This window comes from Homalodisca vitripennis, chromosome 3 (assembly GCF_021130785.1).
Source record: "Homalodisca vitripennis isolate AUS2020 chromosome 3, UT_GWSS_2.1, whole genome shotgun sequence".
NCBI classification, from domain to species: Eukaryota; Metazoa; Arthropoda; class Insecta; order Hemiptera; family Cicadellidae; genus Homalodisca; species Homalodisca vitripennis.
The window spans coordinates 106,393,867-106,407,710 of NC_060209.1; the positions used below are offsets into that span (position 1 = coordinate 106,393,867).

At 32.3% G+C, this 13,844-nt stretch overlaps 1 protein-coding gene across 50 annotated transcripts in view; it reads right to left on the minus strand.

Moving 5' to 3' along the window:
- LOC124357275 (Down syndrome cell adhesion molecule-like protein Dscam2) overlaps positions 1–13,844 on the minus strand; it is a 231,198-nt gene that overhangs the window by 93,966 nt on the left and 123,388 nt on the right. For 40 of the 50 annotated variants that reach the window (XR_006921931.1, XM_046808888.1, XM_046808894.1 and 37 more), the window contains 2 exons: positions 2,338–2,437; positions 505–586 (listed from right to left, as the gene is read on the minus strand). Coding sequence is in view for 49 of the 50 variants with exons in the window: in XM_046808888.1 (XP_046664844.1) it covers positions 505–586; positions 2,338–2,437 (182 nt within the window). In the remaining variant the exon portion in view is untranslated. Of the gene's footprint in view, positions 1–504; positions 587–2,337; positions 2,438–5,002; positions 5,124–7,427; positions 7,811–8,579; positions 8,658–10,112; positions 10,237–10,616; positions 10,772–10,968; positions 11,093–12,829; positions 12,954–13,844 lie in introns of those variants that run through there. The other 10 variants (XM_046808884.1, XM_046808903.1, XM_046808872.1 and 7 more) reach the window with 7 other exon arrangements.

Sequence of the window (13,844 nt, forward strand, 5' to 3'; positions counted from 1 at the left end):
TACATATTAAGGACTAAATGAAAATTTGGAGTTCACATAATTATATGAAATTGTTTTAATAGGTTGCATATAGCACTTATTTATCAACTAATGTGCTAAATTGCTTGAACTTTCACAGTATCTACCTGACCAAGGTTAATTTTCTATTTATTTCTTAGTTATGGTAAGAACTTTTCTTAAAGAAAATTATTTTTTGTTTCATCCTCTTAAAATACAATAACAAGTATTTTGTCTTTAAAAATTTAATATGTAGTTTAAACCCCTGAATTACTGAATTTTGTGCACTTACAGTGAGTAGAGTGGTTAATAATTTGTAAACTTCTTTGTCTAAGAGAATGGAAATGAAGTACTTTGTCACATATAAACAAATTTGGGAACTTCATATGTTTTTGTTACATCACTCTAAGTAGCACCAATGTACCAAACACATAACTTCAAAATTCTGGAAGTTCCATTCAAGTGAGCTACCAAGTATAACGTACTATTATATCTATGTACACTCACCAGTAACAGTAAGTACAGTCTCGACACTCTCTCCACCCACTGAGTTGTTTACAACACATAAGTACTTGCCAGAGTCCTCCACCTGCAAGTCAAACGGACAAGTCAGTTATGGTACTTTTGGTTAGTCATCTTATTTACTACACACGAACAACCACTATACAGACATAATCTCCTGATTGGCTGATTTGTGTTCATTGGTTTAGTTTGGGTGTGTATATCAAGCACAGAATTCTTTCTAAAATCTCCTTCATATTAGACAAAAATAGAAATTGGTTTCTTAGTTGATGCTCAATTTTTATCATTTCTGTCTACGTTCTGAACCTGAAGGTTCACATACTCCAGAATTATATCAGCTTAGGTATGATGGTTATATAAGACGCTGATATTAAATTCCAAGTCATTGCATCCATAAAGGATGTTTTTTAAGATTCATTAATCTAATTTAATGACAAGTAATGTCAACTAGCTTTTCTGCATTAAAAACTCTAGTTCCAATAGTGCTATCTGGAATTTCCATATCCAGATTAAAAAAAAGTAGTTCTATGTAACTATGTATGACATGTAACTCTGACAAAACTGAATTTCTCTAAGGACTAATTAAAAGTATGAAACTTAACAGTTTTTAGGTACCACATTATACTATTGTATCAGCTAATGTTTAACTTCACAAGGAATTGTGTAAAATCTGTAATTCATTTTATTTTAACAAATTGGCATCAAGCAAAAACCTTTGTATAACCATTTGGCTACCCCCGTCCCCCACACATAAGAAACACCCATAAACTTCATAAAAGTGCAGATTAACTTCTGATTTAATCTATTGTTTATTGACCTATTGTGAAATCCTTTTTAATGACAAGCAATGTTTATCAAATAAAAGGTGAAAATATGGAATATTATTGGTGAAAGAATTTTTTACTTATAACAACACCTGCCCTGATGCATTTGCCTTATACAGAAGAGCTTAGTCTAATACAAAAAATATGTGAACATCCTATTTAAAGTCCTGATCTGGCATTGAACAATTTTCATCTCATTCTGAAACTGAACTAATTTTTGTTGAGTACGAATTTTTGTTGAGTAAGGTTATAGAATCAATGAAGAACTCAAAGAAGTAATTACATGTTGGCTCAGATATTTGGAAATAGAAGAGTATAATATACACATTGAAAAACTTCCATGTTACCAGCATGGTTGTTGAACAGCAAATCTACTGAAAAGTAGATAAAGGTACTGTAATGTTGTATAGTATTAATTGTTGTGTTGATATTTTTCACTTTTATTTAGATAAGCCAAAGATTTTTTGGCTAGATACCCCTTGTACAGCATTATGTATGGACATGTTGTTGATATCCTGGTAAGTACTGTTTGAAAATTTAAAAAGCATTAGACTACACAGGAACTTAATATCTTCAAAATACCTTCGATAATTTAAGGAATTAATTTGTCAGTAAAAAAAAAAAACATAAAAATGTAATATAAAAGATGTTTTTATTTATGTTATGACCTTTCTAAGAGCATGGATGTTTTTTGTGTATGTATTTTTTACTTCTTATACGAAAACAAATTAATTGTGTTTGGCTCATTAGAAAATGAATGAAGTAATATGCACAAGAAACTGGGAAAACTTTGATAAATGTTCCACTTACAGACCTGGCGAATCAGCTATGCAGAAAACTTAAGACCTAATATTTACATTAAGTTCAAAGAAAACATAGAAAGAAACAATTATTATATCATACGTTCAGAGAATAAAAACTTAAACATTTTTAACACGGGTACACAAACTCTAGGAAATGAGTATGTTATACAAGTTATAAAAATTGAAGCTACCTTGGCTTCTCTAATGATGAGAGTCCCTGACACTTGTTTCACTCTGTCATCCATCTGAACTGCTTGCTTTCGTGTTGTGCCATCAATAAATTTGTACCACCTGAAACAAAATATGTAAATTAACATTTGCAGGCCTAACAAGTTTTTTAAAACTAGAATATCAAATTCAAATAGCCTGATTTGAAAGATCAATAAACTTTTACTATTCTGATTAGTTGATAAAAAATATATAGTTAAGAAAAGGTACATAACTGCTCATACTCATATATACTTAGTTTCAAAAAGTAAATTCATGTCTAGGAATATTTCAACTCTTGTCTTGTTTTGCGCAACTATTTCAATTCTGAATAAGAACTATATATTTTTGGTACCATTATAATAGTTTATGAATATTTAGAATTTTCTTCTGAGCCTCTTAAAATTCACTACTGGAATATGCTACCTATATTTCTGCATTAATTTTGCTGTTTTAAAAGTCTTCATTCACTAATTGGAATAACATTGAATAAATTTTCCACATAGCTTATTGTTGAGAACCAGAAAAAAAAAATTAAATAGAATTAAATTAGCTCTAGGGTAGACTTTATAAATTTCACAAAAACTTTTACATAACAGATAAAAAGATTAATTAGATTGGTTCACAACTAATTGCATTCATTATTGCAGTGATTAGTTATCAGAATATACGAGGGTCGTCCATAAAGTAACCGCCGTTTGGGCGTGGCGCGATAAGTAGTGGGGGTAGCGCCGCCATTCTCACATCGGTGTGCGCAGCGTTCAGTACGCTTCTAGCTGTGCAAGGGAGAGCATCGTGCGATCGCGCGTTCTTTTGTTACAACGCAAAAAAACATGAGCGCCGTGATAGAAAATCCCGCCAAGTGTGAAGTTCGTGGTGTAATAAGATTTCTGTGATCAAAAAGTTACACAGCAGCTAAAATTCATCGTGAATTGAGTGCGGTGTATGGCCCAAACACTATGAGTCCGTCAATGGGTTCGTTTTTTTTAAAATGGAAGAACGAACGTTCACAATGAAGACCGGAGTGGTAGGCCATCTCTCGTCAGTGATGACTTGGTGAACAAAGTGGATGAGAAAATTCGCAAGAACCGTCGCTTCACAATCTCGGAACTTTTGGATCATTTTCCTGAAACCTTTTACTGTAAAACCTTAAAATGGCTACGACGAGCGATTCAAAACAAGCGTCATGGTCTTCTGAAATCTGGTGTTGTGTTTGTCCATGACAACCCCCTGTCTTCATACAGCTCAAAGAACAACAGAACTTTTGGAAAAGTTCAAATGGGACGTTTTTGACCCACCCCCCCGAAAGCCCGGACCTGGCTCCCAGTGATTTCTATCTTTTCCCGTACATGAAGCAGTGGCTTGCATCTCAGAGGTTTGCGAGTGATGAAGAGCTTCAAAACGCTGTGACAGGTTGGCTACGTTCTCAGGCGGCAGATTTTTTTAAAGACGGAATTTCAAAAACTGTTAAAAGATATGATAAGTGCTTGAATTTGTATGGTGAATATGTAGAAAAGTAGAGAAAAGCTGTAGTTTTAACATTTATATAATAAACTTTTTGTATCTCAACTGGTTTATTTTTTATTTCAAAACGGAGGTTACTTTGTGGACGACCCTCGTATTATGGTTGTATAATTTTAAAAGTGCTTTAAATTTGCCTCTTCAAAATTTACCAAATGCCATTATTTATTGACTACGTTAAAAAAGCAAGTGATCTAATATTATAACTAAAATAAAATTGTTTAAATGCAATCCAAACAATGAGAGATATTATGTTCTAACAATGTTTCTAAGACTTAATAAATAAATCTAAAAATCCAAAATTTAATGCCTAACTCAACAAAAAAGTAACATTTATTTATTATACAAGTTTACAACAGTATAATATGTCATGGAAGGATCAAATGTACTAAATTGTATTAATACTGGAAATCATATGGATAAAACCCATTATAATAAGTAGGCAAATAAATACATTGTTCTATATTTCTAAAGTAACTGGATCCACTTGTTTAAAGTTTACAAAATTTAGGAGGAAAATGTTTTGGATTAAAAGTAAATTTAGTCTGTGTGGGATGTACATCAAAATGTTAATGTAGAAATCGTTTTCAAATGATTCAGAAAACCCAAAAAATCGTACTGTACTAAAAAAATGGTAGCTATGATTAAGCCTTAGTACCGCTGAAACTCCCATTACCTGTATCGTGGTACAGGGAATCCCTGACCGGGACATAGCCCTACAAAAGCCGATCCTTTCACAACATCAGTTACGTCAATACTCTTTCTGGAAACTTTGGGTCTTGTGGCACCAGTTGGTTCTAGAAATACACCCATTTATTTTGAGAGGTTTACATAATTTGTCAAATTTTGGGGAAAATATTTTGGAACAGGCATAGAATCCTATTGTTTTCAGCTTCTAGTACCCCAAGTCTATTGCTAATTGAACAAAATGAGATTCTCAGTGAATATAAAAGTTCCTATCACTAAAATTTGTGGAAATTAATTCATCCACAAATTTACGACAGGAATCATTTTATAAGCTAACCTAAACTGTCTAAGAATAATACAAACCTGGTTTAAATCCACGGTATAGATTAATGGAGGGATTTTAATAAACTACAATGAAAATTTAATTGAACAGTAACTTACCTGAAGCTTGGAAGTGGATATCCTTGACAAAGACAGAGAAGAGCTCCTTTTGACCTAGCTTTTAGTGTTTTCTCATGAAGTCTCCCTTCCGAAACTCGAGGAGCTGTGCTACTGGTTGGCTCTACATCATAGATAAACTTACCTCAGAAAATTTGTAGATCCAATAGTAACCACTGATTAAAAAAACTTTCAACTTGAATGTTGGGAATGAAGGTTTTTACTTGAAAAACGGTGCAGGAAATCCTTGTCCTGGACACAAAAGTGTAGCAGTTGTCCCACTCATCAGAACATTGCCTTCAAATCTTTCCTTAGAAACACGAGGGACTATGTTGGATACTGGTTCTGAAAGATTTATGCTGTTTTGTACAAAATATTGAATTATTTTTTAAGTGGTTGATGATTAAAAAATCAAGCAATACAAAAAAATGGGAGATCAAATATCCAGATAAACAGTGCAATACAGTTTTAGTGATCCATCATCATATAAAACAACACATATTAATTTGGAGCTTTAAAGCAGACAGAACTTTGTAAGACCTTCAATTTTGTCCCACAAGAACCAATGTTAAAAGCATTGTAATCTATTATTTACTGTCATAAAACTTATGAGATGTTACATTTAAAAGGTATTATCAATTCACACCTGAGTGTTTCAGTTCCCCTATGTCCTTCACCATACCATAGGGTTAAGGCTGTGATTCTAACTGAGAAGTCAAGAGGTCAGTAAAGTTTGCCTTAAAAGTCTTTTCTATATCTCAAAAAACTTCTACTGGCATAATAAGGATCCCCTTAGAAGAAAATATAAAATATTTTCTTTGACTAACTCACCAAAACATTGTGGCCATATGGATCTTGAATGAATGCTTTGAATGAGTTTTAAATTCATATAAGACTAAGAATAAATGATTCATAAGACTAATGTTTCATACACAAAGTATATATATATATATATATATATATATATATATATATATATATATATATATATATACTTATATACATATATATATACTTATATATATATATATACTTATATATATATATATATATATATATATGCTAAAATTTATGTATCACAATTGGGAATCATAAAAGTACTATATATGTATGTATGTATAATTTTAGATCTATTTTCATAAATTAATTAATTTGTTTATTTTCATAGAAAGCTTATGTATTACATAATTTAAAAACTTATGGCTGCTAATTTCTACAAGGTATTTTCATTATATCTTTTTGCATATAATTGTTCTTATCTCATCAAAACTTTGAAGATATTAGCAACTTGACCTACACTTGAATGCAAGATATCTCAAAAGACTTTTCACAGACCATAATTCCTCACCCCTTCCCATGAGGATGTAGAAATCCAAATAGCATATCAAATTATATATGTACGCCCAGAATTGAGAATTAAAAGTTAGAGTTTTATTTTAATAAGTTGAATCACTGAACTGTCATTACACTATTCATATAGTATTCAGAACATCTGCCTATGCTTATTATAACGTACATTATGATTTAGGAATTTCAAGATGTATCACCAAAAAAATCTATACAAACATAAAAATAAATTTATTTTTTAATTTTAATCAATATTAGTTTATATAATGGTGGTTTATTATAAAACAATTATTTAGTAATCTACCTAATACTTTTTTAAGCAATCTACCTGAAGATTGGAATAGGGAAAGCTGAGACATCACACAAAATGACAGTAGCTTTGCCCGTTCCTGCATGTTGATCAATACTTCCAACAATCTGAATCCCAGCATAACGGGGCTTTATGTTGTTTGTTGGCTCTAAATCAAGCAACACATCATATACACATGGTATAAGTTCCCATTACATGCTGTGTACCTGAATATTGGGATGGGAAAAGCAGAAACGTCGCATAAGATCACTGCAGATCTGTTTGATCGAACTCTCTGCACGATACTTCCTTCAATCTGAATGCCAGAGTAGCGAGGTTTAATGTTGTTTGTGGGCTCTAACATGAGTAAGAGACAAGTTTAAAGAGGAATACAGTTTTTAATAATAGCCTGAACGTTGGGTGAGGGACATTACCACTTCAATGATGCATTTCAAGCTGAATGAATATAAAAAAGTGTAAAATTACGCTCTATTGCAGTCAACTTCTTACCTATAGCGAGGTACAGGATAACCAACCACCTGGCACATCAGATAAACTGAAGACCCTTTTGTACGAGAAACTATCTCTCCACCTTCATATTTCTTACCAGGCACTTTTGGAGCTATATTATTCGTCGGTTCTGAAAAATCAAATTGTGGTCTAGCTATTATCATGAACACGGTTTCTGAAATACAGGAAAATGAATAATTCTGTTAAAGCCTGATTGTTGGACAGAAAAGTTTTGAACTAACTTAAAAAATATGGTGATATTTCAAACTAGTGAAAACCTACCTATATTTTGGAACTGGATATCCTACCACCTGACACATGAGATACACAGTAGAAGATTTTACATGTGATACAATCCGACCTCCTTCGTATTTTTCACCAGGCGTTTTCGGTGCAATATTATTGGTTGGTTCTGAAAAGTCAGTTGGTTTTTAAAAACCTTCAATTCATGTTGATATAAAACAAGTTGAAGCTTGAATGAATGCTAGGGGAGGCCGATCAAATTTAAAGATGATTTTTATTTACAATGAAGATAAGAAAAGAAATTATTGCATGAGTAAGATGAGCTTGGAGATGTTATAAAATTCATCAAAGTGACATTCAGTCCAGTGCAGTATTCAAAAGAACACATCCAAAAGATTGAGCTTATTGAGTTAAGGTCCTTTAGACTCAGATAACTATATTTGTCCTCTTCAAATGGTACACATATATCTTAATCAATTCTGAAGATAGTTCAGGATTATTACCTTGAATGAAAGTGTTAGAATACGCTTTTTTCTAGGTAACTTTTTATAATGCTCTCGTAAAAATTTCACTACACTAGTATGTGCACTAGCACTGACAATATTATCTGCAAGAGAAAACTTGAAATAGACCAATGCAAGCAAACAGTACACAGTATTACTCATTGTAACCTAAGAAAAACTCTACCTCTCTCTGCCTTCTGTGGATCAGAAATAGATAATATTATGAAATGTCCAAGATGTTAATAACTATAAAAATTGTTTGGGTAACTATATTAAAACCATGACCTCATAAGAGCAGTGGTATTTGATCAGCATATTGTAAAAATTGCATAAGTAAACATCGTAACCCAAAATCAGTCAATCCCTACGTTTAATAGTAAAAAAGATTTTAAAAAACTGTAAAATGTTTTTTTATTACAAAATTCTTTTAATCTTTGATGAAAATTTTAAAAAAATTAACTTTTTTACTTTAGACTTACTACTAGCAATCTATGGTAATTTGTGTCTTCTTTTAAAACAAACCATTTACATAGGTAAAAAACATATACTTGTACCTGAAATGTTGACAACTGGCCAGGCTAAAGCAATTGGAATCTAAACTAAGAAGCGACATTTATGAATGCGATGGGGTGAAATGGTCGGGCGAGTGACGAGTGAGTGCGAGAGTGCAAGGCGCGGTGGCCGTTACCTGCCATAGGGCGCTGGGCGGGAGACTACACCTTACCACAACCTTGGCACAACCCTGGCGCAACCCTGGCGCAAGGTTCTGCACAGACAAAATCAGACTTTACCGATAGTCAAGCATTGCTGCCGCTACTCTCAGCGTGATGCAAGTAGTGCATTGAAGATTAAATACCGGTGGCGGTTCTTTTGGATTTATTTCAATAAGTTTGATTCCAATTTTTTGTTCAGTAAATTTCTCAAACTGGCCATTGTCAACATTTTCGGTATCACACTGGGTTGCATCACGCTCTCAGTGTGGCCTATTGGAACTGACTATTCTAAACACATATTTCACCTAAATATATACTAAATACAATGTTCATTTATCACAAACATAAAATGAGAGAATTGGTTTCATTTTTAATACAAAACAAAGTAACAAATACTTTATACTTGTTACTTTAGCATTATGTTTTATTAACAACCAGTCAAACAAACTCCACTGCACTGAATATAAAGTTATTGATATTCCCTTTACAGAGAAAACTGACCACTTACCTTGTATTGGCTGAGAAATGTTTCATTTGGGTATGTTTCAAAGTAAAGCTTACAACATGAGGTAATACTTAATTTCTTACTTCTCTATCAGGGATTAATTAGTATTTTTTTACAGAATTCTATGAAATCAATCAGAACCATATCATCAATTACCATACCTGAAAATAGGAACAGGGTTGGCTTGAGCGTCACAAGGCAAAACTACGGATTGTTTTGTTACTCCCGACACGGCATCTAACTTTGATTTTGGCGGCAACCGGGGAGGAGTACTTCCTATGGGTTCTGTGGGAGGTCATAGACTGACAGTAAAGGTGTTGATATTGAAAGAAATTATTTGAAGTTGTTTCACCATATTGACTATTTCTGCGAAGCCTGAATGTTGAAGTTTTTTTTTATTTTTGCTTAAGAGTTTTGAAGTTTATCTCCTTAACTTTTTTATAGTTAAAAGATGATACATATGTAAAATACTTGAAGAACAAGTATCTATCTTCAAGTTACAAGTACAAATTCAATATTTTGAGATTGTGTATTGTTTATGAATGTGTAGTTACTGTTTTCTTATTTACTATACTGCTGTACTTCAAGATAAATATCTTCTTATTGATTATATGAATCATTAAATATTAAATACTCTCACTTATTATAGAGACTATTGAATTATTCTTTTTCTTAAATTTAATATGAAAACAGCCAATAAGAAGCTTTGGAATGTCTAAGTATATCCACAGATTTAATTAAAGGATAAAGTTTGCACTTTATTAGGAGCAACGATTACTTCTTTAATGTAGATTAGATTACTTTTTTTCGTTATTACTTGTAACTGTTTAAAAAGAATCAATGAGCATAGTTAATAAAAAAGTACATAATAAATTATCTTCAAAGGTACAATAATTTTATTCAATAAATCTTTTGAGGACATAAAAAAACTATTCTTGAAATTCTATGAATATTTTTTTGTTTTATGTATGATTTTTTAAGGGAGATATGATATATCACTCACCTTATCATTGGCACAGGAAATGCTTGTGCTTGACATAGCAAAACCAAACTTGAACCTGCTTGTCTTTTCAGTGATGATATAGAAGTTTCAGATGAAAATGTTGGTGCTTTAACGCCCACTGGTTCTGTGGTGAAGATAATACTACAGTAAGTAATTTTTAAATTTCTGAATGTTGAGATAAGTACACCTTTAAAAATTTAATTCAAATCTTCAAGAAACACTCTTTTTATAATTTAACATAGGCTTTTGGAAAGAATCTATCACATCTTTCAGAAAAATAAGATGTTAATAAAATACATGTTTTAAATAAATTCAAGACTCTGAAATCTCACAAATTGAATTTTTGATATTTATTTTATTTATTTTTTACTTAAGTTTTAGAAATTTTAATTTTGAGATTATGCTTCTAAAATTACTGTGTAAATTTAATGTAATAAACTATAAAAAGTAGCATCTACTAAATTCTTTAAAATGTTACTAATAATAGGGTTTAAAACCTCATACCTGATCATTGGGACAGGAAAACCTTGGGCCTGACACAGAAGGGCAAAACTTTGTCCTGAACTTCGAACATATGATGTAATTTTAGTGTCCGTTGAAAATGTTGGTGCCTTAACACCCACAGGTTCTAAGAACAGATTCATTCAACTGATTTCATTCATATTTCAAAACTTACCTGAACATTGGGACAGGAAAACCCTGAGCCGGACAAAGTAGAGCAAAACTCTGATTAACTACACGGAAAAACAAGCCACTTTTGTTGTCTGTGGAAAATGCTGGCCCTTTTGCTCCCACTGGTTCTGCATTTAAAATAGAAATTACTATTTCAGAGAACATAGTTAATTACAAGACTCACCGGAACATCGGGACAGGGAACCCCTGAGCTGGACAGAGCAGAGCTATGCCTTGACCCACTGAACGGAAAAAAGAGCTACTTTTGTCATCTGTTGAAAACTTTGGACCTTTGGCACCAACAGGTTCTGATTAAGAATGAATACATTAGATTGTAGTTTTGTTTTTGCTTCACAAAACATTTTAGTTACTGATATGCAAAACCCATATTTTTGGAATTAGAACTAATGTTCATTGTGCGAATATATGATTAATAGTAAACAATTAAGAATGATAGACCAGAACAGTAATAGGGAAATATTAGCGAATGAAGAAAATTTTGAAATGTTAAAAAAAGAATTTCTTACCTAAAGCTAGGGACAGGAAATCCTTGTGCAGGACAAAGTAGGGCAAAAGACCCTTTTACTGAATAGAAAAACCAACTAATTTTATTGTTGGTTGAAAAACTCGGAGCCTTAGCTCCAACAGGTTCTGTTGAACAAAGTAACAAAACAGATTAAGAAACATTAATGGTACCTGAATGAAGGAACAGGGAATGCCTGAGCGAGACAAAGCAACTCAAAACTCTGACCGGCCTCTCTGTCGATGGTGCTGCTGCGAAGATCATTGGAAAATTTAGGAGCCTTGGACCCAACAGGCTCTGTTAATACCAATTCAACTTCAAGTACTAACTCATGTTACCTAGCTTACCTAAACATTGGGACGGGGAATGCCTGAGCAGGACACAACAATGCAATGCTCTCGCCAGAGGTATAGAAATAAAGACTACTTTTTGCATTTGTAGAGAACGAAGGTGCTTTAGCTCCTACCGGTTCTGCCAAAAGTTAACAAAAAATTAATCTGAAGAAATTTTTGGATAATAGCTCTACTATTACTAAACAATTTTTCTAAGTATAATAATCTAAGATATTTTAACATGTTTTGTAAATTGAGAAAGGGTAACCCTTGAGCCCAGATGATTTATTATTATATAACACTATTTAAAATTCTCAATTACATTTGCGGTAGTTGTATACGGGTTTATCTTTAGAGGCGGAGACAATAGAAGAACAATTAAAATTAACAGAAACTGGAAAACTCTGTACAGGACATGGTGACTCATAATCTTTTCTTTTCAAGTAGGATCAATCATTGGTGGGGAATTTTGGCACTATAGCACCAACTGGTTCTTTTTAAATAACCAATACAAAATTTCAAATCATCACTGTAAAACTAACATGAATCTGAATTTGGATTATTGAGACATGTGGTTTTAAAATATTATGCTGATTCAAGCAAGCCAACTATCTTACCTAAACATAGGAACTGGATATGCTTGAGCCTGACAAAGCAGAGCAAATCCCTGCCCAATCTGTCTGTAAAACCCACTGGTTCGGAGATCATTCGAAAATGTTGGTGCTTTAGCTCCTACAGGCTCTGTTGGAAAAAACAAAAAACCTCAACAAGGTCCAAAGTTTGACCTCAGTACAATAATAACAGATTTTTAATAACCCATTGTGTGAAAATACTATGGCGAATTTGGAATAAAATAAAATGACACAATAATTTTCCAACCTAAACTTTTAATATATGATTAAAACTTCCAAACCCAATAAGAAAAACGCTACAAAAAACCTACTTATATCTCAGAATGATTAGTTTTATTTCTCTTGAATGCTTTATATAATTTCTTCTAGATATGTTAACCTGTTATGTTTGTATTTGATTATATAAAATTTAACACTACTTGGATCTCGCTTTCTACCTATTATTATATGGGTACATGTGTATTTAAAATAACATTAAGAAATAATCCATTGAACCAAATGGATGCAAAGATAGGTTACAATTGGGAACTGGTAAATGTACTAACTGCTACACCTTACCGGAACATAGGTACAGGAAATGCCTGTGCAGGACAAAGTAGAGCAAAACCATGACCTGCTGCTCTGAAGTAGCTACTGCTGTGGGCATCAGTTGAGAAAGCTGGGGCTTTGGCGCCTACTGGCTCTAGATTGCCAACGTTATACATTAGACTGCAATTGTTTTTATTTTTTGGAAAACTACAGGAAACGTTTTTATAATGTATATTCACTTATATAAAAAGCTGGATAGTAAGCTGGATATTCACTTAAAAACCTTGATCAACTGAAGATGGCTTTCTAAAGATTTCTCGTTTTCAAACAAGAAACCTTGATTTTGCTGTTTCAAATGTCTTAGTATGAAACAAATACTTTTAATACCCTATTAAATACAGTTGGTTAATCACAAATAAGAGCTTTTATTTATGGAACAATTTATTTCCAATCAAATGCACAGGTTATTGAAAAACGAATGTTTTATATAATTCATGCCATTTTCAATTTGTTTAGATTAAAACTATAACTTTTATTATAAATTTATAAAGCTAACGTTAAATTTACATAACATTTTATATCTCTGCTTTTTTTAGTTCACCCAGTTAAATCTTATTTAAAATGAGAAGGGACCCCTGCAAAAACGTATTACTTAAGTTTTGATATGAACCATTGTTCAATTGTAATTTTTTTAATGTGTCAATATGTAAAAATCTCAGTATAGAAACATACACAACATTCTATTTCTTACCGGAAAGAAGGTACTGGAAATCCTTGTGCTTGGCAGAGTAGAACAAGGCTTTGTCCAACTTTTCGGAAAATAGTTCTGCTCTTATCATCGTTTGAAAATGATGGAGGTTTAGCACCAACTGGTTCTGTGTATGAAAGGTGTAACAAATGATCTATTCCTAATTTAACTCAGTTCATTTTAAGTAATTTTATGTTATATTATCTTTTGAAGCTTGATTTTCCATAACAGCGTAAAACATACCTAAACATCGGAACTGGATACCCCTGCGTTTTGCAAAGCATTTCAAATCCTTGG